This window comes from Cavia porcellus, unplaced genomic scaffold (assembly GCF_034190915.1).
Source record: "Cavia porcellus strain 051 isolate PalLab524CR breed Dunkin Hartley unplaced genomic scaffold, mCavPor4.1 scaffold_10, whole genome shotgun sequence".
NCBI classification, from domain to species: Eukaryota; Metazoa; Chordata; class Mammalia; order Rodentia; family Caviidae; genus Cavia; species Cavia porcellus.
Genome location: NW_026947493.1, coordinates 44,577,354 through 44,600,216, shown reverse-complemented (window position 1 = coordinate 44,600,216; position 22,863 = coordinate 44,577,354). Strand labels below are relative to the sequence as shown.

The following is a 22,863-nucleotide window of genomic DNA, read 5'->3' as shown; positions in this document are numbered from 1 at the left end:
CACTCCATTATTTACTTTTTTATCTTTATCCTTTTAATTAAAGGAAAAAAATAGCAGGATATATTATAGTAACCCATTTTGACTTTTCATTACCTTGATTCAAAGCCCTGTATTACTCTCACCATCTGGTTTTTAACTGATGTTCCCCTATTCTGTTTTGCTGGATAGTATCAGGTTCGAAAGTTTAGGCATCAGCTGTGAAGATAATGAGATTCATTATGACGCCCATTCTTGTTGACTTTTAGCTACTTTTGAAGACCTACAATGTCTCCAATGTTTTGGTTTTGTCGGTTTTATTCTTTACTGTTTTGTTCAATTGTATTATAACTAATGATATAGGCAATTCTATTAGAGATAGCGGGAGACATTATGGTAACCATTGTTGATCACCTGTATTATGTTTTTACATTATCTATTATGTCCACCCTTTTGACTTGACCGATTCTGTTCTGTTATGTCACATTTGGTTTTACTCTCTTCCAAAAAAGTAATAAGAACCGTGGGAGCAATGAAACCCAAAATGTGTAATAGTCATGGTACAAAAGAGAGGAAAAGAAAGTACTCTAAACTATATAACTGCATGTATATTTAAGTGTATAAGATAGAAAATGATATCACAGAGTTTTGTTGGATCATTGAACAGAACTGTTTGCAGTATCATTGATGGAATGTCCACTTTACAAGCTTTAATTTTGTGACTTGAACAATTATTTCTAAGATGACAATATGTAATCCATTAACTAGTGATTTCCTACTGTTCATTTTTTTTCTGTAAATCTGTATAACTTGTACCCTTTCCCTGCCTTTTTTTTTTTCTTTTCTCCTTAAATAAAATTAAAAAAAAAAAAAAAAAAACATATTTCCATTTGGGTTGTCAGATAATGCAAGATAATATAAAAAACAGTTTTATAAATGGAATGTCTATCATTGTCAGTGGATAGTACAAAAGAGCTTTCCTTGGTCAAATTTTATATATATATACACACATATACATATATGTACTTTAAAAACTGTTAACCTTTGTGATGAGTCATGTAATGCAACTATTTTGGCTTTATAATTTAAAATTTAAGCTTTCTGTGTCTAAAACAATGTGGTTCTTAAAGATACTGAGATGCTCTTGATTAAACTTACAAAACTAGATTTAAAAGTTAAGGTGCTATATTTTACTAAAATACTTTTCTTTTTTTTCTTTGGTACCAGGAATCAAACTTACAACATTGCGTTTACCAGGCAGGTGCTGTGTCACTGAGGTATATCCCCAACTAAAATACTTTCTTGTGTTTTCATTGTTATGCTTTTGGTTACTAAAAAGTAAGCTTTAAGAGTTAAGAGTATTTGAATGTTAACCTATAAAATGTTTTCAATAATCAGTTCACAAATAGTTTAATAAACAGTATATTTGATTTTATAACAACATATATTTGGGGGACATACATATATACACACATATACATATATATTTATATGCTGTAAGTCTAAGCTTTGAAGTTGTTTATAGAGTTAAGACTAGACTACACGATTTTAATAGATATGAAGTAATGAACAAGTACTCTTTCATATAATATACATTTAGACCTTAAACATATAAAATGATCAAAGTTTGACATTTATTTATATTTGTTCCTGACATCTACACTTGATCTAGATCTATAAGTATTTCGTTATTGTATAAAAGATATATGCATATATTGAGTAGTAAGTCTTTTTTCTGGTAATTAACACTGCTTCCTAAAGTTATAAGAACTCTAAAGATATTCTAATTCCTGTTAGTAAAATTACACACTATAAAAAACTGTTCCTTAAGAATAGAAACTAAATATAGAAATATAGGTAAATATTTCTATATAGCTGTGATACTAATTATTGCCAATTTCATAGTTAGGATTTACTGGTTGGAAATCTAAGGGTGAAAACCTCTATATGAAAGTAAAAACTATGGACAAGTTAATTAATATTTGAGATCCTCAGGTTCTTCATTTTTCACATGGAAAACAGGAGTACCTATTAATTATTATTATGGGAGAAAGAATTTGATTAAATACTGTAATTGTATTAAGACATCCCATGAATAGTTTTATCTATTGAATATGAGTTTTGTGCTCCAGGCAACATGCCAAACACTCTACAGGCATTACTCAAATTTAATTTCCATGAAATATAGATTATGCATTGTTGTGCTTAGCTAAACAGGAAATGTGGAGAACTAAGGGGAGGATTCATGCAAGAACAGTTCCACTGTGAGTTAAGACCAGAAGAACTAGAAAAAGAACAACGGAATGGAGCAACGGTGAAACTGTCCAATGAAAATCTAGTTTTTACAAAGGTTCTGATGGTTCGACTTTAGCCAGAATGGCCAGTCCTGCTCTAAAACCTTGTTACAGCATAGTAACAATTACATAAAACAATTGAGGATAATTTTGATAGATAACTTCTGTATTACCGTAAACTACCATTTTCATTACATCTCTTGACAATATTATCTAATTAGTAAGGTAGTAAAAATTTATAATACATGAAGTTTTGAAAAAAAAAAAAAACAGGAAAAGTATCTAATGGTTTTGCCAAGAAGCTTAGCAAGGATTTTATGGCATATAAATAGAATTGTGACTGGGGGGGAATAAACCAAAAAAGATGAGTTTTCTGTTTAAAAACTGTAATTTGTATGGCCAAGGGACCATATTCCTTATTCCAGCTGAAAAACTTATTGTTATTAAAAAAAAAAAAACAGAATGGTATTCTACCAAATTAAATTTCTATTCTCCAGTAAAAATATATCAGAAAGTATAACAATGTCATGGTAATTTCAAACCTTGGTCCCTTAGCATTTTCTTATCCAGTTTTTTAGTTCGCATCCTTACAGTATATTGTAACATACGTGCTTGAATAAATATTTAATTTATTTAGTAGCATTTACTGATCATGAAGTAGAAAAACAATGAAAATTATTAAAAAAAAAAAAAAAAACCATTACAAGTATGAGAGTGAGCCCCCTCTGCATTCGCTAAAAAAGAAAGGTATTCATGAAGAAAAGCATAGAAACGCTAAAAAGTAAGTTTTAAAATAGTTTCAACTGGGGCTGGGGATTTAGCTCAGCGGCATAAGTGCCTGCCTTGCAAGCAGGCAGTCGTGAGTTTGATCCCTGGTACCAATAAAAAGGAAAAAGAAATAGTTTCAACTGACTGGCTTTCTCTTTTGATAGGCTAATGACACTGTACCTTGTAAATGACATGTGGTTCACCTACTGCTGCAGCTTACAGGAACTGGTGGCAACTGGGCAGAATGGCTCAGAACTGGCTACCGTTAGTGCAAGGAAAGCAAGCTTCGTGGGTGCCGCCATGAGCAACAGAGATGTGGGTTTAGATATTCAAACTCTAACAGTTTGCAAAACTCAATTCTGGGAATAGTTCCTGCATTTTTAAAAAGTTATATATTGTTTCAATTATAACTACTGTATAAAATCCAGAAAGAAAACTAAAGGGCTTAATTTTTAATAAAAAATACTTGAATGAAAGTAACTTAGAAAAAGATTATATTTGAAACAAAATGCTCTTTTGTTTAACGGAGAAAATATTGAATAGTCTAAGAAATTTTAATTAAACTCTAAATAGAGAAAGGCACCATTTATTTTCTTATTTTCCTAGTTATTTGTGGTACTGGGGATGGAGCCCAAGGTATTTGCGTTAAGCTCCATTCCTACTCTTTTTTATTTTTCGAAGCAGAGTCTTTCTAAGTTACCTAGATTGGTCTGGAATTTGCAATCTCTTACCTCCTCAGTAGCTGTGATTTCAGGTGTGTCACCATGCCTGGCAGAAAGACACCTTCCCCCCCCTTCCTCCCCTTTCCCCCCTACCCTTCCCCTTTCCTTCCCTCTTCCTCTTCTTCTTACTCTTTTTTAAAATCAGCATTGTGGGTTGAACCCAGTGGCTCAGTTATACTCAATCAGAGCCACATTTGCAGCCAAAAGATACCTCTTAAAGTAATGAGATTTAAGGGTAGAATATTTTTTATTTTGGTGGCAGCTTTTTATTTTTCCACAAGAGGAAACCACCCCCAACCACCAAGGGAAGAATACCAGGGACCGGGGGAGCCTCTCTCAGGCCTTATACAAAGACAAAATTCTGAAGAACACAAAACATGGACCACAGAGGATCCCCTGGAAGCCACATGATAGAATCCCCCTTTCAGAAGTGAGGGATTCACTGATCAGCTGCTGTGATTGCTGCAGAAGACACTCCTGAGCTGTCCACTCTCCAGACCACCTTCAGCTTTGGATTAAAACACACACACACACACACACACACACACACACACACACAAAACCTCAAGAACTGTCCCACCTAAGGTCATGTCTCCTTTTAGGGCCAAGTTATATTCTAATAATCTTAAGAGTATAAAAAACGGTTTGCATTGCTCCTAACCTCTTTGCCTCATCTTCCCTGAATTTAGATATACTGAACACTTGTGATATAAATTCTTGTAATTAAGGATTAACTGGATAATTTTATAGTATCTCATAATTCACATACACTTGTGAAAGCTGGAAATTTGCTGAAATATCCTGGCATCACCTACTGCTCACACCCAGCAACTCCATCTAATTGATTTGGTGGGTGTTTGGTGTGGTGTAGGGGGGCCAACTTGTGAGCTAGTACCTGACTTAGAGGCAACAGAGAGGATACACAGAATTAGGTTAAAATGCGGGGGGGGGGGGCTTTTCTTTCCCTTTGACAAATAGCCCAGAATGACTGGTGCACCTTGGCTTTCTTCACTAAGACACAGGCACAAGCAATTAGAGTAAAACAGGATTCATCTGTCTCCCACCATCCATGGTACATACCCGCATAAACAACAGAATCTTAGCTGTATTACTTTTCTTGCAGCATGACAGCACACACTCATGCCCTGTCTTTCTCTCTCGTGCTCACAGAAGAGGCCAGTTAGGCCTTAATCTTCCCATCTGATCTCCCATGCTATGGAGCCGAGCACAGGTATTTACCAAAACCATTCTGAAACGATTAATGTGCAGCGGGTTTTGAGAGCCACTGACAGACCCATGGAAATAAATCATTGAGGAGCAGGTGGAAGAAAAGACCTTAAATATTTACCCCTCTTGTTTGGATTCCATTTAAAATTATTTAATTTCAGTAGGTGCTTAGGGATTTGCATCAGCTTGAATACCCTGACCTGTAGGAAGTATGTTCAGGGCAGAGTTTGTGATTTTCATATTCTAGCATTCAGGTAGGCTTTGTGCCAGTTTTCCTGTCTGGTTATTTCCATGTGTCTTACTTTGAAAATCTGTGTCACTTTTGTCTGCCTACATTTCTGTTCTCTCAAAGCCCTGGTTTCCAGCAACATACATTCATACAGAGCCCCCATTCAATTCCCACTCTCAATTTCCTGGTGTAACAGCTGGTCCTGTCTCAGCAAGATACTTCCTCAAGCACTGGATCCATCTCCAGAACTTCATGGAGGTGAGAAAAACAGAAGAGGATAATACATTTGCTCCTTTTATGCTATACGGTATTACAGACAGCTTTGGGGAGGCTGATTTTAATAAATTTTCCATGAAATTTTCAATTCATCTAACTTTTCTATTTTTAAAGACATTTTCTAGCAAAAAAAAAAAAAAACATGCATACACGCATTCACAAAAACTAAAACTCTTAAAACAAACTTTCATCCCAGGAATAGACCCTGATCCCAATCTCTTCCATTTGCCACCACTTTCATTACTAGACGGCAGTATCTATTCAGATCCGGTCCGGATTTCCAGGCTTCACGCAATATGACAAATCCCATGAGTAACCAATGATTCTTCCGGGGGCCTTTATGACTGCAAAGAAATCGGTGTGGCCCTTTTAAATACACCACTTTAGCCTGGCAAATATGTAATGAGACCAACTGCCCTCCATGCTTTTTAATCTTCTGTAACCTCAACTACAAAAATATTTCCCGTGCTTCCTATTCAAATCATACGTATGTTTTAATTCTATGAGAACTGGAAAACCTAAAGTTTACTATAGTTTTTCTTGTGTTATTATATTCAGTGAACTATATTTAGGGGTTATTTTAAAATTGGTTTTGCCAAAATTCTAAATGGAGGATCCTTGCAAAGATAATCTTTCTCCTAGGCATGTCGGCTGCTGAACATGATTACTTAGATATTTAAGGTAGAGGGTCATAAATGGAACAATTATTTTAAAGGAAGATACTAGGTTCCATCTGTCCTATCAGTAAAGATTCTTAAGACAGTTTAAAAATGAGACATAAAGGAAAATAAATGAAGAAACTGGAAACAACTGCAATCCCTAATGAAGCCCTATAAAAGTTAACATTTTAGATCAGAACCTTCCCATCTTCTCAAACTGTGTATTTCTATAAGGACTTTGATACACTTTTGGCTAAACTATTGTCCTGTTATCTTGAAAGGTCTATTTTTGTTCAATGTTTTTTGACTTTACTCTTTTTCTTACAGAATCTTTATTACCTACAATGACACAACCCATAAATCATAGTCCTCCAAACAGAAATTAAAACGCCTTCTAAATCACTCCTACAGTCATAATTTCACTGAAAGTTCCCTCAACATAAATGCAGTATTGTCAAGAATATATCTGAGGTAGTCATAGTTTTCAAACTACAGCAATGTAAGAAAATGATCTATCTTTTTGAATTCAGTTTTTAAAAATAATATGGAAATGTACAAAGCAAAATTTTTACTTAAATTTAAATTTCAAATGCCTGCCTATTCTTCAGTTATATAGAAAGCTTGATTTTATTTTCCTACTCTTCTCATTTTTTATTAGAACATAAAAGTCCACAGCAACACCAATGCAGACCTAGAAAACTCTAAAGAAAAAAACCAAAACTCATGGTATTATTCAGAGAAGTTGATACAATCTTGTGATACATGCTATGCTCACTTTAGGAGCTTCAGGAGGGGCCCTTACTACTTCTGCTCTTTTCAGGGCAGCATAAATAACCTCGGAAATAAAAAAGATCAATGATCTTCCCTGGGAAACCTAGCTCATGGCAAGAATCTTCTTACTCATGTTACTCTTAATTTTATCACCCCTACCACTTACTAAAAAAAATAAGATCAGTAATATATATTTCCTGACAAAAATTTGATGTATAAAATGTTTTTAAAAGCATCAGTTTAACCACTCAAAGATGCAGAAAACATTGCACATACCTAAATTTATATACATATATACAACATAATTGAGATTACAACACAATCAAAAATAATCTGCATGTGTACACTATCACACTTTTTCTATTTCATAAAATATGTTAACCATACATTTTTAATGGTTTTACTATGATTTAACTAATAGCAAGTTCATTTAGCCCTTTTAAATTTATCATTATTTAAGCTACTGATATCATATTTCACCCTTATAAATAATGCTATAAGCCTGTTAGATAAATATTTAAATCATAGGTCATTCTTTCCTTACTACATATCCTCAGAACAAAATATATTCCCTAAAAGCCAAAGAGAATCTTCCAATTAACAAAAAACACTTGATTGTTAAAATTCTGTGTTTAAAATTTTGAGTATTTGAAGTATAGAAAGGAAAAGTTTACCTTGTGCAAAAAGAACAGGATGAATTTTAAACCCTCCTCCATTTTTCAACCGCTGAGGCAGTTGATCAAAATGATAACTATCAATGTAGAAGTAAATTTTTAGAGCTTGCCGGGTTCCTTCTGCTTGGTACGTAAGAGGCACATCTAAAATGACATTAAAGGTTTCATTACTCTCTGAAATCAGGATGTCATACACTGTACATGTATAGATTATCTAAGGTAGTCTTTCAGTCTTTACAAAGAATCCTGAAAATTCCTAGAAAATTATATATTTAAAGTGCTCATGTGTATCACGTTCAGGTATACATAAAGTGCTATTCAGTGAAAGAACATTAAATCAGGTTCTCATTAGCTAAAGCAACAGATTTATTACTGTACTGCACACGAAATTCTGTAATAGGAAACATAGTTATACTTGGACATACCAGATGCCTCCCTTAACAAAATGAGTTCAGCTACACATGGCTTGGATTCAGAATATCCTAGGGTAGCTGCCTTGTTCATATTTTAGACAAAATGAGGCCTTGGGGTACACTTCTTAAGTAATACACAAGAAATTAAATACACAGCAAACAGTAACAAAATTAGCATGGGCTTTGTATACTCCATTCCCTGAGCACCAAATCAAAAATGAATCACCCTCTGTTGATGCCCTACAGTCATTAGAAATTACCTGTCCAAAGTCATGTAGCAATTTTCAAAGATGCCAAGTTTAATTACTTAAAAAATCAAATATTTGAAAAGGTGAAATACTGTATTGTAGAAGTATTTCACAATGATATCCCAAATCCATTCCCTTTTATGATACATAGCTATGGTAAATATTTCTACCCCTTTACAAAAGAATGAAAAATTTTCCTAAAAAGCTAAAATAGTCACCCTAACTAGATAAAAATTAAGGATAAAACACAGTTAGAATTTAATACAAATCTTAGTTTAATATTTATTACTTCTATATCTAGAAATAAACTGATAAAACTAGTGTTCAAGGTCAAGTATCATTTAAGGATCATAGATTTTAGGTTCCAAATGTATAGATTAAAAAAAAATATATATATAATATACACATTTTCATTTATATAAATATACACAGATCAAATATGTATGAAATTCTGCATATCAATAATGAAGATATTGTATTAACACTTATAAATCTCTTTTTTACATGAAATAATGTTTTTTGGTACTGTATTTTTGAAATGGAAAATATGAAGAGATTAATTTAAGAAAGAGCAAAAGCAAGTTTCTTAGTCAAAGGATTAAATATTAATTGAATCTTCATGATCTGGCAAATCCTTTTTTTGTTTTCTAAATTGAAAAAGATGCATGGAAACTGTAGAAATGATAGATTCACACATACTAAGTATTTGCATCTTGTTCTTTTCAACCTGTCATAATACATATTTTAATTTTTTGTTAAGTTCTGTTACAGTTCGAATGTTACATGACTCCAAAGGCCTATGGCGTGGTCACCACCCTAAGGTACTCCTGGAAGGCGGTGGGACCATGAGGAGAGGGCCTATCTGGAGGAAGTAAGGTCACTGGAGTAAGGTCACCCTTGAAGAGGACCCTGGAATCTGATTCTCTCCTCTCCCTCTCTGCTTCCCAGCCACCATGAGGCCAGCAGCTTCCTCTACCATGTGATCGTTGCTCTGATATACTTTCTGTCACAGGCCCAAAGCCAACAGGGAGCTTAACCATGGAGTGAAATCTCTTAATCAGGGGTCAAAATAATTATTTTCTCCTTTTAAATTGTTTACCTCTGGTATTTGTTGAAATAAGGAAAAGCTAAGTAACACAAATTCCACACTCTTACTCTTTACTATCAAGGTAATCAATTTTAACAAAGGATTAATGCTATAGAAAGAAACACAGTAATATAGGAGGTGGAGTCTCACGGGACTAACATAGAAGAAATGAAGGTATACTAAGAACACAACAGCTAAAGCTTACTTAAAAACTAGCAAGTATATATTTTAAAGTGTTGATCACTATGAGTACTATGTTAAAGAATGCAAGTTATTTGCCTCAAAGTACATGCTGTACCCGTAAAAGTGCATAACAATGAATATATGTAAAAATTTTTTTCAAAAACATTTAACAAACCCAATCTAATAATGTATTAAGAAGTCCAGATCAAATGGAATTTATCCCAAGTATGCAAGCAAGGCTGGCTCAGTATCTGAAAATCAATTAGTGTAATCCACCAAAATGAAACTAAAGAAAAATTCCATGATCACAACAATACAGAAAAAATTTGACAAAATCTAGCACTTAATGGTAATAAAATACTCAGTAAACAAGTAAAAGAGGGCTTTCTCAGTTTGATAAAGAGTATCTACAAAACCTCCAGTAACATCATATGTAATGATGAGAAGTCAGCCTTCCCACTAAAATCAGGAAGGTGCAAGATGTCTTCTTTCAACACCATGCTGGAAATCTTAGCTTTTACAATAAGAAAAACACAGTACATTTATTTAAGCTCCCTATATAAAAATGAAATACTTGTGTATTTTAAAAGTTATACATTTCCGATTAAAAATATCAAAATAAATGAAGAACTACCCTATATTCAATACTATTGAGATACCCTCCTCTCTAGGATGAATTCTCTAGTTAGAAAACTTTTCCCAACTTGACCTGCAGCTTTAACATAAAATTCCATCAAAATTCCAAATTATTTCATGATGTAAACAAAATGATTCTAAAGTTTACATGGAGAGAGAAAAGCCAGAATAAAGCTTGGGATGAGGCTCAGCAGTAGAGTACTTACCTAGCATGTACAAGTACCGCACAAAGAGAAAAGGGAATGGAGGAGAAGGAAAGAGAGGAAAGGAAGGGAAAAGTAAGGGAGGAAGGAAAGGAAGACCTAGCCAATATGGCCAACTTAATACTAGGGAAAAAAAAATTGGAGGGCAGACATTACCTTCAAGGATTACTGTAAAAAGCTGTAGTACCCAGAACGTGTGATATGGTACAAAATATAGACAGATAAAAAATGAAACCCAGAAGCTGACCCTCATGAATATATTTCTGATACAGAAGTAAAGGCACACAGTGCAGCAAAGGTAGGCTCTTCAACAAATGGTGCTGGAACACCTGATAGTCGCTTTTAATGTGAAAGTTTTTTAAATCCTACAAGATAACAGGAGAAACCTGTATGACTTTGAATGTGGTAATGACTTTCTAGAAATAACACTAAGAATGCAACCAGCAAAAAAGAATTAATTAGCAGGACTTCATTAAAATTTAAAACTTCAGCCCTGTGAAGGATTATGTCAATAGACTGAGAAAACAAACAACAGATTCAGAGGAAATGCCTGCAAATGACACATCTAATAAAATAGTCATCTAAATTGTACAAAGGACTCTCAACAACATGAAAAATGTAAAAGCTTTTTGAAAATGTGCATAATAATAATGAAGTTGAAAACGTTGCCTTTCTCTCGTGGAAATTTATCTGCTAAGAACAATAAAGTTGATTATAACTGTACAAAGATTAAATGCTTCAGAACCATTATTCTTCGAGGAAAAGCTCTCTGGCAGCAGTACTTGGGACTGAACCTAGGCCTTGTAAGTACTCTCTCTACAGCTGAGCCTCATGTCTAGCTTTATTCTGGCTTTTCTTTCTCCATGTAAACTTTAGAATCATTTTGTTGACATCCATGAAATAATCTGGAATTTTGATTGTAATTTTATATTAAAGCTGCAGGTCAAGTTGGGAAAAGTTTTCTAACTAGAGGATTCACCCTAGATAGGAGTTTCAGTGGTACCTTCCAGTTCCTCCAACATGGCAGCTGGCTACAGAATGAGGCCAATGAGTGTGGCCTCTGTCTGAAGTGAGGTTCACAGGTTGGGGTCTGGTTGAGCTTATCTGTAGTTCACATCTTAGCTTAAAAGCTATTTCCACAAAGAGCCTTCTCTGGACACCCCTTAAGTGGCCACATCACTCTTTTTCTTCATGCATCTGCTCACATGCTTCATAGGATCTATCATGCCCCAACTACCTTTATAGTACTTAATTTCTTATTGTTGTCTCCATTTAAGTTGTCAGCCCCTATTGGTCTCATCCATGTTGCCATTCACTGTTTAGGCACTATGCTTAAGAAATGCTGGGGACACAAATATATATATATTCTTCTAATAATTATAAAACTACCAGTGTCACCACTGAAAAGGACAAGATCTACTGTCACAGGATTCTCTAAAAAATATTTTCCACAAAATAAATTTATTCTACACAGTCTAATCATTTAGACAATTTACTCCTTTTTCACTATACAATGGGACATAGAATGTTCTCTGTAACTTTCATATCAGAAAAGTAGTCAAATTGGCCACTTACTCTTTAATATCTTTCTCTACAATCTAAGCTTCATACTAACAGGGAATTTATTTTATATACATACCATAATGTTCCTAGAATTTATCTCAGCACTTAGTGTGCTACAAATATTTAACAATTATTTCTTTAGTAAAAATGTAATGTCTTCAATTCAGACAATTAAGTTCAGTGTTCTCGACAAACCATAATTGTCCAGAATATCTTGATTGTTTACTGCAAAAATAAGACTATGGGAAATACTATTAATACAGGTTACTAAAAAGAATGTAAAGTAATAAAGTAAGGAGTAGGGACACAAACATTTATTAAGTGACAGATCTCTGAACCAGATTCCCACACAGATAGGAGACAGAAACTCCCCAAGCAGATCTTACTGCTATGAGTGCACAGTGGTAATAAGAATCTACCAGCTTCCCCACACAGCTCCACCAACTAGTAGCTGCCCTGCCCAGCTCCACCTGCAGAGAGCTGATTCCTTGAAAAAACACAAGAGACATGCTGTGCCTGCTACACCACCTCCACCATACCCAATACTGCCCTATCAGCCAGCCCCCGGCTCCCTACTCAAAGATCCAAAATTTTGCACCCCCTTCAGTAAGGTCCCCCTTGCAAACCTAAACTCCCCTATAAAACATGCTCTTGCCCCTTGCTGGGGGCCAATGGTCTTTTCACTTTTGGCTTGACTGCAGTCAGTCTGCAATAATCCCTTGCATATTGCTTAAACTTTGCTTGTCTCGGGGGTCTCAACTGTGCCCCAGTTTACCCTAACACTAAATGCTACAATGAGCCACACATAATGTTAGAGAATTTCCAATGTATTATCTTATATAATTCATGCAACACTGAGCTTACAGCTGAGAATGTGGTCTGAAATTGAACTCTGGTACCTTGAGGTCAGTGATCTCTTTACACTAGTGATAACCAAGGAGGTTGGCTGGCACACTTCCTGGTGTGTCGAGCTGCTGCTCCTTGCTGTGCTTCCTGGCTACCTCGAGATAGGCTTCCTGGCTCTACCATGCTCTGGGGCCCTGATGTTTTTGCCTTGAAGCCAGATGACCATGGGTTGAATCGCTTGACACATGAAACAAAATAAAGCTCTTCTCTTTTAAATGGTGCCTATCAGTTCCTGGGTCCCAGTAACAAAATGCTAACTAATATACACCACATACTTCAAGTCCTTTGTGCTCAGACCTTGCTTCATAGACCGACAGGTAACCAGTCTCATTCCACTGGTGCAGAATTCATTAGCTAATCTGATTTTCCTGCTTCTACACATACAGAAAGATGAAATTACTCACAATGAATAATAAAGCTCCAGTTTTCTTATAGCATTTAAGACATGATGACCCTGAGTAACTATGTAATTCTCTTCTTTCCTGAGCATCTTAAAGTGAGAGCTACATTCCTATCATTACTGTTTTTAATTTGCCAGAATATGTAATTATAAAGCATTGAAACTGCTGCTTCACTATTTTCAGAAGTCAAAGCTATGCCTTGAAGAAATACCCAAAAATATACTGCCATATGCATATCCCAATGTGTATTTGTTACATGCATGGTTACATTTGCATACTAACATTACTTACATGATCTCAGTTACCTTTATATTTAGTTTAGGTTCCAATGTGCCAGTGAAATTTCTTAGAGTGGATAGATAATAAGGAAATATATTACAAAGCTTAATTTTGGCTCTACTTGTTCTACAGATCATTTGCCAAAATATTGCATTGGAACCATGGGAAAGAGATCTCCTGTGAGCCTATATTTTCCCAGGTGAAACTTTAAAAATATATTAAGTTTTATCACAAAATAGTGTTTTCCCTGCCTTCAACAAAACCGTGCCTACACTATTCAAGTAAATGAAAATACATCTTATTCTATCTGTAGACAAAGAAGATCACATAATTTTTTCAAATATTATACTGATCAAATAATACCACTGCCAGGAAAATAAAATCTATCTTGAATATAACCTATATTTCTGGCTGGGGATTTAGCTCAGCGGCATAAGTGCCTCCCTGGCAAGCATGAGGTTGTGAGTTTGATCCCCTGTACCAAAACAAACAAACAAGAGTCCATATTTCTATCTCTGTACCTCATGTTCTTGTTCTCTTTCTTGTTCCCTACAGAAAACAAAGTTTTAATAAAATCCTGTTCTCTTTCCTTGTGTAAATTAATAGAAAATGCATAGACTTTTTAAAAAACAATCTTCACAGCTATCCTTAAGACAAAGTCACTATGATCTCTGACCCAGGTCACTCTGGGGCTTTCCACCTGGTTTCCAGGCCTCTGTTTTTGGCCCTTGAATGGTGTATTCAACACAGCAGCCAGATACAGCCTTCTAGCACACAAGGTAGACTCCCCTGTTAATCTTCTCAATGGCTTGGGTAGGAAAGCATAGTGCTCGCCTGGGCCAGCAAGTCCTGCACAGTCTGACCTTGACTTTGCCCTTGTCTTCTCCACTTGGTCTAATATAGCCAAGTAGACCTGCTTGTTGCCTGAGAGAATGCCACATGTCTTCCTACCTTGGAGTCCAAAGAATCCAGGGCACCTCCTCCAATATCTGCATGAGTCGCTCCCTTAGTCCCTTCTGTGATCTGGGCTCCCTAGTGAGGCTTCCCTCCCTGCCCTGTTATGTCCAACCTCTCACTTGCCCTTTCATCTTTAGGTTACAGTCTCTTTCATTAGTACTTTCTAATTTACTATAAAATTCACTTATTCATCTGACTTACTATTTCCTCTCCCCACTTAAATGTAAGCTCCATGAGAAATTCCAGTCCATAGAGTTCTCTTTTGATGCTGACAAACTAAAACAGTCTTGGCAAGAAGTAGCATTCAAGAAATTTTTGATGAACAAATTATACCATGATCACCTTCAGAGCATGGGTTATAGTATACAGTACATGTATGCTGCTAGACACTGGAAAGATGAAAAGTCCCCTCTCCCAGCCAAGAGGAAACTTCTGCCTTCTACCACCATCACAGGATTCTCACACGTATGAAAAATGAGTGACATATAAAAATAACAGAAAACTCCTGAAAATTTTTTTCTATTGACAGAAATCATTTTAAGAGTATTTATGAAAATACTAAACTAGTAGATGAATAACTTAAAGAACTATAAAACATGATACTGAACTGTAGGTAGCACTACTCTGAATGTGAAAGTTCTAATGCTCTCTAGGTCAGGTTTAGAAGTGGAAAATTAAGTGAAAAGGTTACTTTCTGGTCTTTCAATTTGTAAGTTATGAGGTATAAATTATTTATATCAAAGTTATACCACATTTTATTATGTGATGCTGAAAAATTCTGTAACACATAAATTACTCACTTGCAACAAGTGGTTCCTTTTCTGATGGTTTAAAGTAAAAGGAAACCTTTTCCAAATCAAATAGTGCAACCAGTGTATCTTCTAGCATGGCTTGTTCATCTGTCTACAAAGAAGGAAAAATAAAATATAGCATATTATGTTATAAAGTGTCAAAATATTATGTGAATCTGCAATAAATTATGACATGTACATACAAAACAACAGTATCAACAAACCCCAAGGAATTTCCTGTGTAAAATTAACGATTCTTAAAAATTACATAGCTTTTAATTTTATATATTCCCTTTTCTGTATTTTTAGGTGTTCATACATACCATTTTGTCACTGTTGTACAGTTAGATTATAATTATGGTGACTTCACTTGGAAACAAATCTAAAAAAGCTATTAATTTCTGAAATCTCATGAAAGTAACAGCCATAAAAAAATAAGTAGGTATGAAATATTAATAACAAAGTTATACTACACTTTATTGTCTGAGGCTGAAAAAAATCTATAAACACATAAAACATATTTCGTAACAGGTATCCTATTATACAAAAGATCATTTATTTACTGTTCAGTTTGCCCACTATCAGAACTGTGATAAATGCAATTTCCATGTACATATGTATTGGTCTTCTGAAGACCTTGGTGGCAAGAATGATTTTCACCTCACTTAAAATCTGGTAAATATGGGAAGCAGTTTATTTTAGCCATTTGTTACTTTCTTACAACACATGTCTGTCCAGATGTGACGGGTACGGCTCAGAGGTAGGAACAAATTCATGCAATATCATCTTTTCTGCTACAAGAATCTGGCCTTTCTATCAGCATTTTAATGCATTTTCCTAAGTATCCTTTATCAGTCTCATAAAGAAAGTAGAATTAAGGTTACCACACATAGTTTACCTATTAAAGATAGAATTTATTTCATTTTTTTAAATTCAACATGCATCATATATGTAACAAGTTGCTCTAAATTTTTACTATACTTAAGGATAGTGTAAATAGTCTTTAGGAAGTGTGAAGAATTTTCATTATGTGAAAAAGAAATAGTAACACAGCCCTGGACATCACAGCAGGACACAGCATGGAAACAAATAGGTTGAGCTGTCTGTCCCCTTTGTACCTTGGCATGGAGCTTAATATAGCGCATGGTATATGATAAGTGCTGTATAAATGTTTATTATACTGTTATTTCTAAAAATCCTTTTTAAACACCAGAATGTCTTGAAGCTAAAAGGGAGTAACATGACTGAAGAATCAGTGTTTTTCTGATTGAGAAGAATCCTACATAGGAAAAAACATTTCAAACATTCTGGCCTCTGAGTATTACAGAACAAGTCATGTTTGCCCAGTAGTCATGGACAAAGGCATACTTATATGACAACCAGATGTGCCCAGAGCTCAGGGACACCCAGACGCCAGTGGCTACAGTCCCAGAGAGTCATTTACATTCCCAGGTAGGTTTTATATTCTTAATATAGAGGCAAACTGACCATATACACCTTTGATTAATTTTGTTTTTTGATAACCTTTGGATATTTTAAAGCAATATAAGCTTTTATTTCTGTTAGAGTAGAATTTCTTAGTTACATGGAAATGCTGTATTTAACATTTTGATGAAGTGTTAAACTTTTCCAAAATGGTTGCAATGATTTATCTTCCTGTAACTAACTTATGAGGCTTATAATTTTTTATAATTTCCCCAGGTCCTCAGCAACACTTGTCATTACCTCTCTTTTGGATTGTAGCCATCCATATGACATGCACTGCAGCCTTTCTTTAAGTTACAGTTCTCTAACGGCTAATGATATTCATCATCTTTTTATGGCTTATTGGCCATTTTTTGTCTTCTCTGAAAAAATACCGACTGAAATCCTTTGTTAACTTTAAATTGGGGCATTTGTCTACTGTTGGGTTTTAAGGATGCTTCATATATTGTCAATATTTTCTTTTATGTCTAAGAATGCAAATAAAATCAAGTTTAAAGTAAAAGTAGTAGCACTTGATTAGACCACAGCAGTTTTAAAGTAAAGCCTCATTTATTTACCTACTCGTTCAAGAAATAAGTAAGGCTTACCATATTGTTGAGAAGTGGGCTCCCTAATGAGATATAATTTACATTTGATAATACTTCTGAAAATTCCTTCTTTCAAACTAAACAAATGAATTGATCACACACAATTATGGTGTACATAGTTTTTTTTTTCCTTAAAGAATCAACTTCTATTTCTTTAAAGTACACTGAGATTGACTTCCTTAACTAATCATTCCAGAATGTTCTCAAGCTATAAGGCAGTGCAGAAATCATCTCTCTACCCTAAACATCAGTGGACAAAACTATTATTTAGATATAAAATTATATATAATATATGTAAACAAATATGTATTTGTTATATATATACATATGTACTTGTTTAACATCTCAGCTGCACTACTTAGTAGCTCTATTTTCTAAGTATACTTTAACAAATGAAATAGCTTACATTTAGTCAGATTTCTATTAGTTCTGTTTAATGAGCACCTAAAACTTCTATGTAAAAGTGAACAACTGTAACTTTACATATCATGAAGCATATCACAGCCACAGAAATTGTTTGTGAAAAACTATAAATTCACCATAGTTTCATTTTCAAATATTTTAAAATGTTCTCTTCATATGCATTCTAGATACATAAACATGGCATATTTTACTTAGTACAGTACTCTTAGATGCAACAGAACAAACATGCACATAAAGGAAAGAACTAAAAATTATTTAACACATGCAAATTTCAAGCAGACTGTTAGACAGTACAGTATGGGAGCTGTCTGAACTCATCTGTCAAGTATTATCCAGATTATCAACCTATCAGGAGCAGGGTTTTAGGGAAGGCTGCTTCTTCTGGATCCCACAAAAGAATAGCAACAAAGAGACCCTCTTTCTTCTGATGACTTTGTTCAGTCAGAGCTTAGTGCTACAAGAAATAGTGACAGGTGGGGCTATCTCAGCTTTTAGCAGCCACAGAGAAATAAAAACCAGGGAAGAAGGAACAAATTCTATGTAATTATTAAAACTTGAAAGACCATGGAAAAATACATTCTCTCAAATAGTTAACACGTACAGTAACAATAATTAAGGAAAGCATGAGGGGGAAAAGCCCAACTATTTCATTTTGGCAGCATGTAACGATGTAAGTTACAGTTGATGCAGACACTGGGAGTCATGTGATTCCTTACCAAGTTTGGTGACAGAAGTGACTGAAAGTGAAAAAGAACACCAGCATTCGCTATCTGGTCAAGCCACCTTCTGCTGGCTTCCCACGTTTCCATCTCATTTTCCTTGCTGTTATCAAACATCTGGTTCAAGGCAGCCATGAGCTGTTCAGAGAATGCACAGACGGTGGCCACGAGACTCTGACAGAAAACCATGTCTCTCCGGAGCTGCGTTTCACTGTCTGTGATAAGTAAGAACATCACAGCTTTGAACAGTGTCACAACCATCTGCTAAGCATTTACATTCACTGCAATTTCATCTTTCCCTCAATCCATGCCATGTGAAAAATATAGCATATTAAGGAGCACACATATTTTAGTAATTATACATTCTAGCAAACATTGAACACCAAAAAATTTAGGAATACTATAATTTTTTTCTTAATTCATAATTTAACTCTCATTTGTAATCATTAGATTGCTTTATAAAAATGAGAGAAATAACACTTCACTTATGTATATTTTCTTTACTGATGAGATACAATTTGTATTTGCTACACTGCCTCAAATTCTAGTTGAGTCAGTTTGTGCTAACAAATGAAAGTCAGTATCACTAACACTTTTAAAAAGTATCTACTAAACCGATCCAAATATTGATGTGAAATGCACAGGAAGAAAGAGTATGCTGTTCAGTTGTTTATAATAATTAGCCATTCTATGTCTCCCAAATTGAGACATCTGAATTAATGAGCAATTAATACATCAAATTTATAGGAATTTGAATTCTGATGAGTGCTTTGACATAAGTAATGGATTCATAGTTTTAGTACATATTGATTTTTAAGTATTTACTAAAAGTCTCATCCAGCAGTTAGTTGGAGTTTTAATAGACTCACTTTGAAGATGTGTTTGCCTTGTGAGCTACCATTTCTGAGACAGTTTTTTTCAAATAAAAAGAAACTTACATGCTGTGTTAACTTCTGTCAGTGGCTGGATGTGTACAAATTGCATAAAATGCATGAATACTAGGCCACACATTCTGCACACTAAAAATCATGTGCACTAGAAGAACAACATATAAGAAAAACAATCATGTTTGAAAAGTAGTTCAATATTTTAAAGGTTTTAGTATCCTCTAGAAAAAAACACTGTCAATATTAACGAAAAATGGAGATAAATGTTACTTTTTCTGGGTTGAATACTTCGATTTATCGACCATAATACATAGTTTTTATTATGTTTACTACAAACACTGAACATCTGTTTTCAGTGGCCTTCAAAAACATGTATACATCACATAGTTGCTGTGCATCAGTTTCACTGTTAGTAGAGCTTCTCTCAAAAATTTTATTGGAAAGTATAGTATGCATTAAGATATTTAATTTAATATAGAAAATCTTTATTTGTTAGGTTGAGCAATATGAACTTGCTGCTTTGGTAGGTCCAAATGATGAACTAAACAGTTCAACTAAAGTAATACGCTAAGACTTTTCTCTTAAGCAGTTCTTTGCCATGTGTCCTGTGCTACTTACTAGACAGGAAAGAGTGTTACACAGGAAACACTAAAACCTCTAAACTTGTAATAAACTTTTCTCAAGAAAAAATTTATAACAGAGAATATAAATTCTATATCGTTTCACAAACGAACAAAATTAATAGGCTAGCAGAGCTAAAAATGCATTGTGAATAAATGTATGACAGCATTCTCAGGCTTCTTATGATCTTTGCATTTAGCTTGACTTAAGAGGGTGCTTCAGATAGGTTAGGCTCCCGTGTAGAGATGAAGTATTGAGACAGAAACTAAATTTTAAAAAGTTGTTTTAAACTTCCTGTTATATTTTTACTTTGTTTTTCAGTTATCTTATAGTCAACCTGGGTGAAATTTTAAAAATACTTCAGGGGCTTCAGGATGAATACACCCACTTATAACTCAAGAATAACTTCATAAAGTCTAATTTGAAAAAAACTAACGATATTAAGAATGAGAAACAAAAGCACAGAGAGGCAAGGCTTTGGTTCTACTTCAAGCTTCAGAAGAGATTACAAGAGTCCATCACCTTGCTACTTGTAAAAATAATTCTGGCTGCAATGCTTTAGATATGAAATCTGAATTTTTTCCTTTTTTATTCTAAAAAAATAGATATAAAAAAAATCAAATACCAAGGCAGTTCAAAAAAAAAATAGATGTTTAATCTACTCTGTACTACTGTATATATTCTGCATGCATTAAAACTGAGATTTTCATTCATTCTCATTAACAAATCAAAATATTCACCAGTGTTTCCACTGCACAAAACCTATTGATAAATACAACTGCCACATAAAAGTTACATTCATTCATTAATTCAAAGTTTTAGCAATGAATGTCCATGGACACTAAAAAGCTTACATCAATTAATGAATGAATTCCAAATTGGAGACTCAGGCATGACTGCTCACAATAAAGTGACAGAGATACACATGATGCCTTGGATCACATTCTCATTTAAATTTTAAACCAACATATTTTTAAATGGAAGACAATAAAGCCTCAAGACTTCATGAGGTGATATGCTGCTGCTACTTCCCTATTTTCAACATACAGCTGAAGACTTGGTGCACAGACTTCAGCATACACCTATCTCAAGAGCTTTTCAAGAACTTTTAACAAGTTACATCTCGTAGTGAACGACAAAGCTAGAAAACTGTAGAATAAGCAAGGTCTTGGATATACATCCCTGCTTTGTGTTACAGCTTCTCAGTGTACCCCTTCCCTCCACTCATCTCACAATTCAGCAATAATCTTCATTGCAGTGAGAATATAGTACGAAAACAGAACTGAAAGCAACCGGAACAAAGGATGCACACACCTACCCTCTAAACTACACACCGCTCAGCAGCAGTGAAATATCAGATGCCCTGACAACCCACATTTGTTTCTGAGTTCTGTCAGCAGGCCTATCCTTCCCTCTCCATCTAGCAAACTTTAAACCATTGTTCAATAGTCCATTCCTTGAACCACTGAAGCTTACTGAAGTAATGGAATTTCTACCCATGCCCTTGAGAAATTATTTCTCTCAGCAAGTACCAAAAACTGCTTTCTCTCACCACAGACGTGGGGCATCCTTCAAGGAGGAAGATAATTACATAGTATTGTGCGAGCTCCTTTAAGCATTTATGGTCCGCAAGGGACCATCTGCGCACTAGAGCCAGGAGAAGAGTATAAATTACAAGTTACGCTCGGGGGCAGTGCAGTCATGTGATCATCATTTAGCTCCCCATCACAAACCTCATATTAGGCAACAGACCCCCACCTGTAAAATGGGGTTCACTCCTACTTTTTAGGTGTGCCATTAAGACAAATGAGATTAAAAGAAAACATTTAAAGCAATTATCTTACTGTCTCATCCTGGGACAAAACACCTAACACAACCTGATGGAGGAGAACTTATTTTGGTTCATTGTTGCAGTCCATGGCTCCAAGGCAAGAATGAGCTTGCAGAGGGGCATGACAGAGAAATGGGCTTAACCTATGGCAAAAAGACAGCCAAGAGAAAAGGGAGGAACTGGAAACAAGTACACACATTTCCAGGTATTACCCCAGTGACTCACCTCTAACTTTGCTCCATTTCCTAATAGCACATTCAGCTACTGAACTCATCAATGAATGAATCTACTATTGAGTCTAGTGCCCCCATGATCCAGTCGCCCTCCAAACGTGTGACCTTTTGGGGGGAAATTTTATATTTAAACCATAACAGCATGTGATACTTCTTTTCTAGCCTCTAGCAGTTCCTGGCACTGAGTGAGTGACTGCTCAGTTTTCCTGCTGAACAGAGAAGGAACACCACGACAAATAAAGAAACCAAAATCTGCTTACTCACAGAAAAACATCCAGTCTTTCCCTTTTAATTACGAACTCATTTAAAATTCACCAGGGTCCACCTTTTTCTAAAAATCTTCTCACTCTTTATTTTTATCAAGGTTACAGCAAGAAGTACAGTGGCTGCCTCCAGCTTCTAGCAAAGAAGCAAAGCAAGGCGTTCTGGGGTTCTGTGATAGTTTGCTTGCTGTTCTCAGAAAGTAAGATTTGCCTTGCACTGGGAATATACGCAAAAATAAATCATTTTTGTACTTATCAAAGATTTCAGTTTCATTTTAGTAATTCAGCACCTAAAACTTCATCTACAAATATATTTAAAAATACTAACACTTCATTTCCTCTCAGCTTTTTTAACAAGTTCAAATACTGTAATTAGCTAACTGGTCAAAAGAGAGTGACTTAATTTCTAGATACAATGAATCCTAGATACTGTTCTGATGTGGAAACTGTGGGGAAAAGAAAGAAAAATGAACAACAAATAATAGCAAAAGGTTATTTGAGAAGAAGAAATGAATGAAAGGGGTGAAGAAATGCACAGTATTTAGTAGTGT

General features: G+C 34.8%; 1 protein-coding gene across 1 annotated transcript in view; it reads right to left on the bottom strand.

The window, feature by feature from the left end:
• Prex2 (phosphatidylinositol-3,4,5-trisphosphate dependent Rac exchange factor 2) overlaps nucleotides 1-22,863 on the bottom strand; it is a 310,793-nt gene that overhangs the window by 82,779 nt on the left and 205,151 nt on the right. Inside the window, exons 32-34 of the mRNA XM_063257426.1 lie at nucleotides 18,475-18,692; nucleotides 15,273-15,375; nucleotides 7,597-7,740 (exon numbers count right to left, since the gene is read on the bottom strand). Coding sequence (XP_063113496.1) covers nucleotides 7,597-7,740; nucleotides 15,273-15,375; nucleotides 18,475-18,692 — 465 coding nt within the window. The remainder of the gene's footprint in view (nucleotides 1-7,596; nucleotides 7,741-15,272; nucleotides 15,376-18,474; nucleotides 18,693-22,863) is intronic.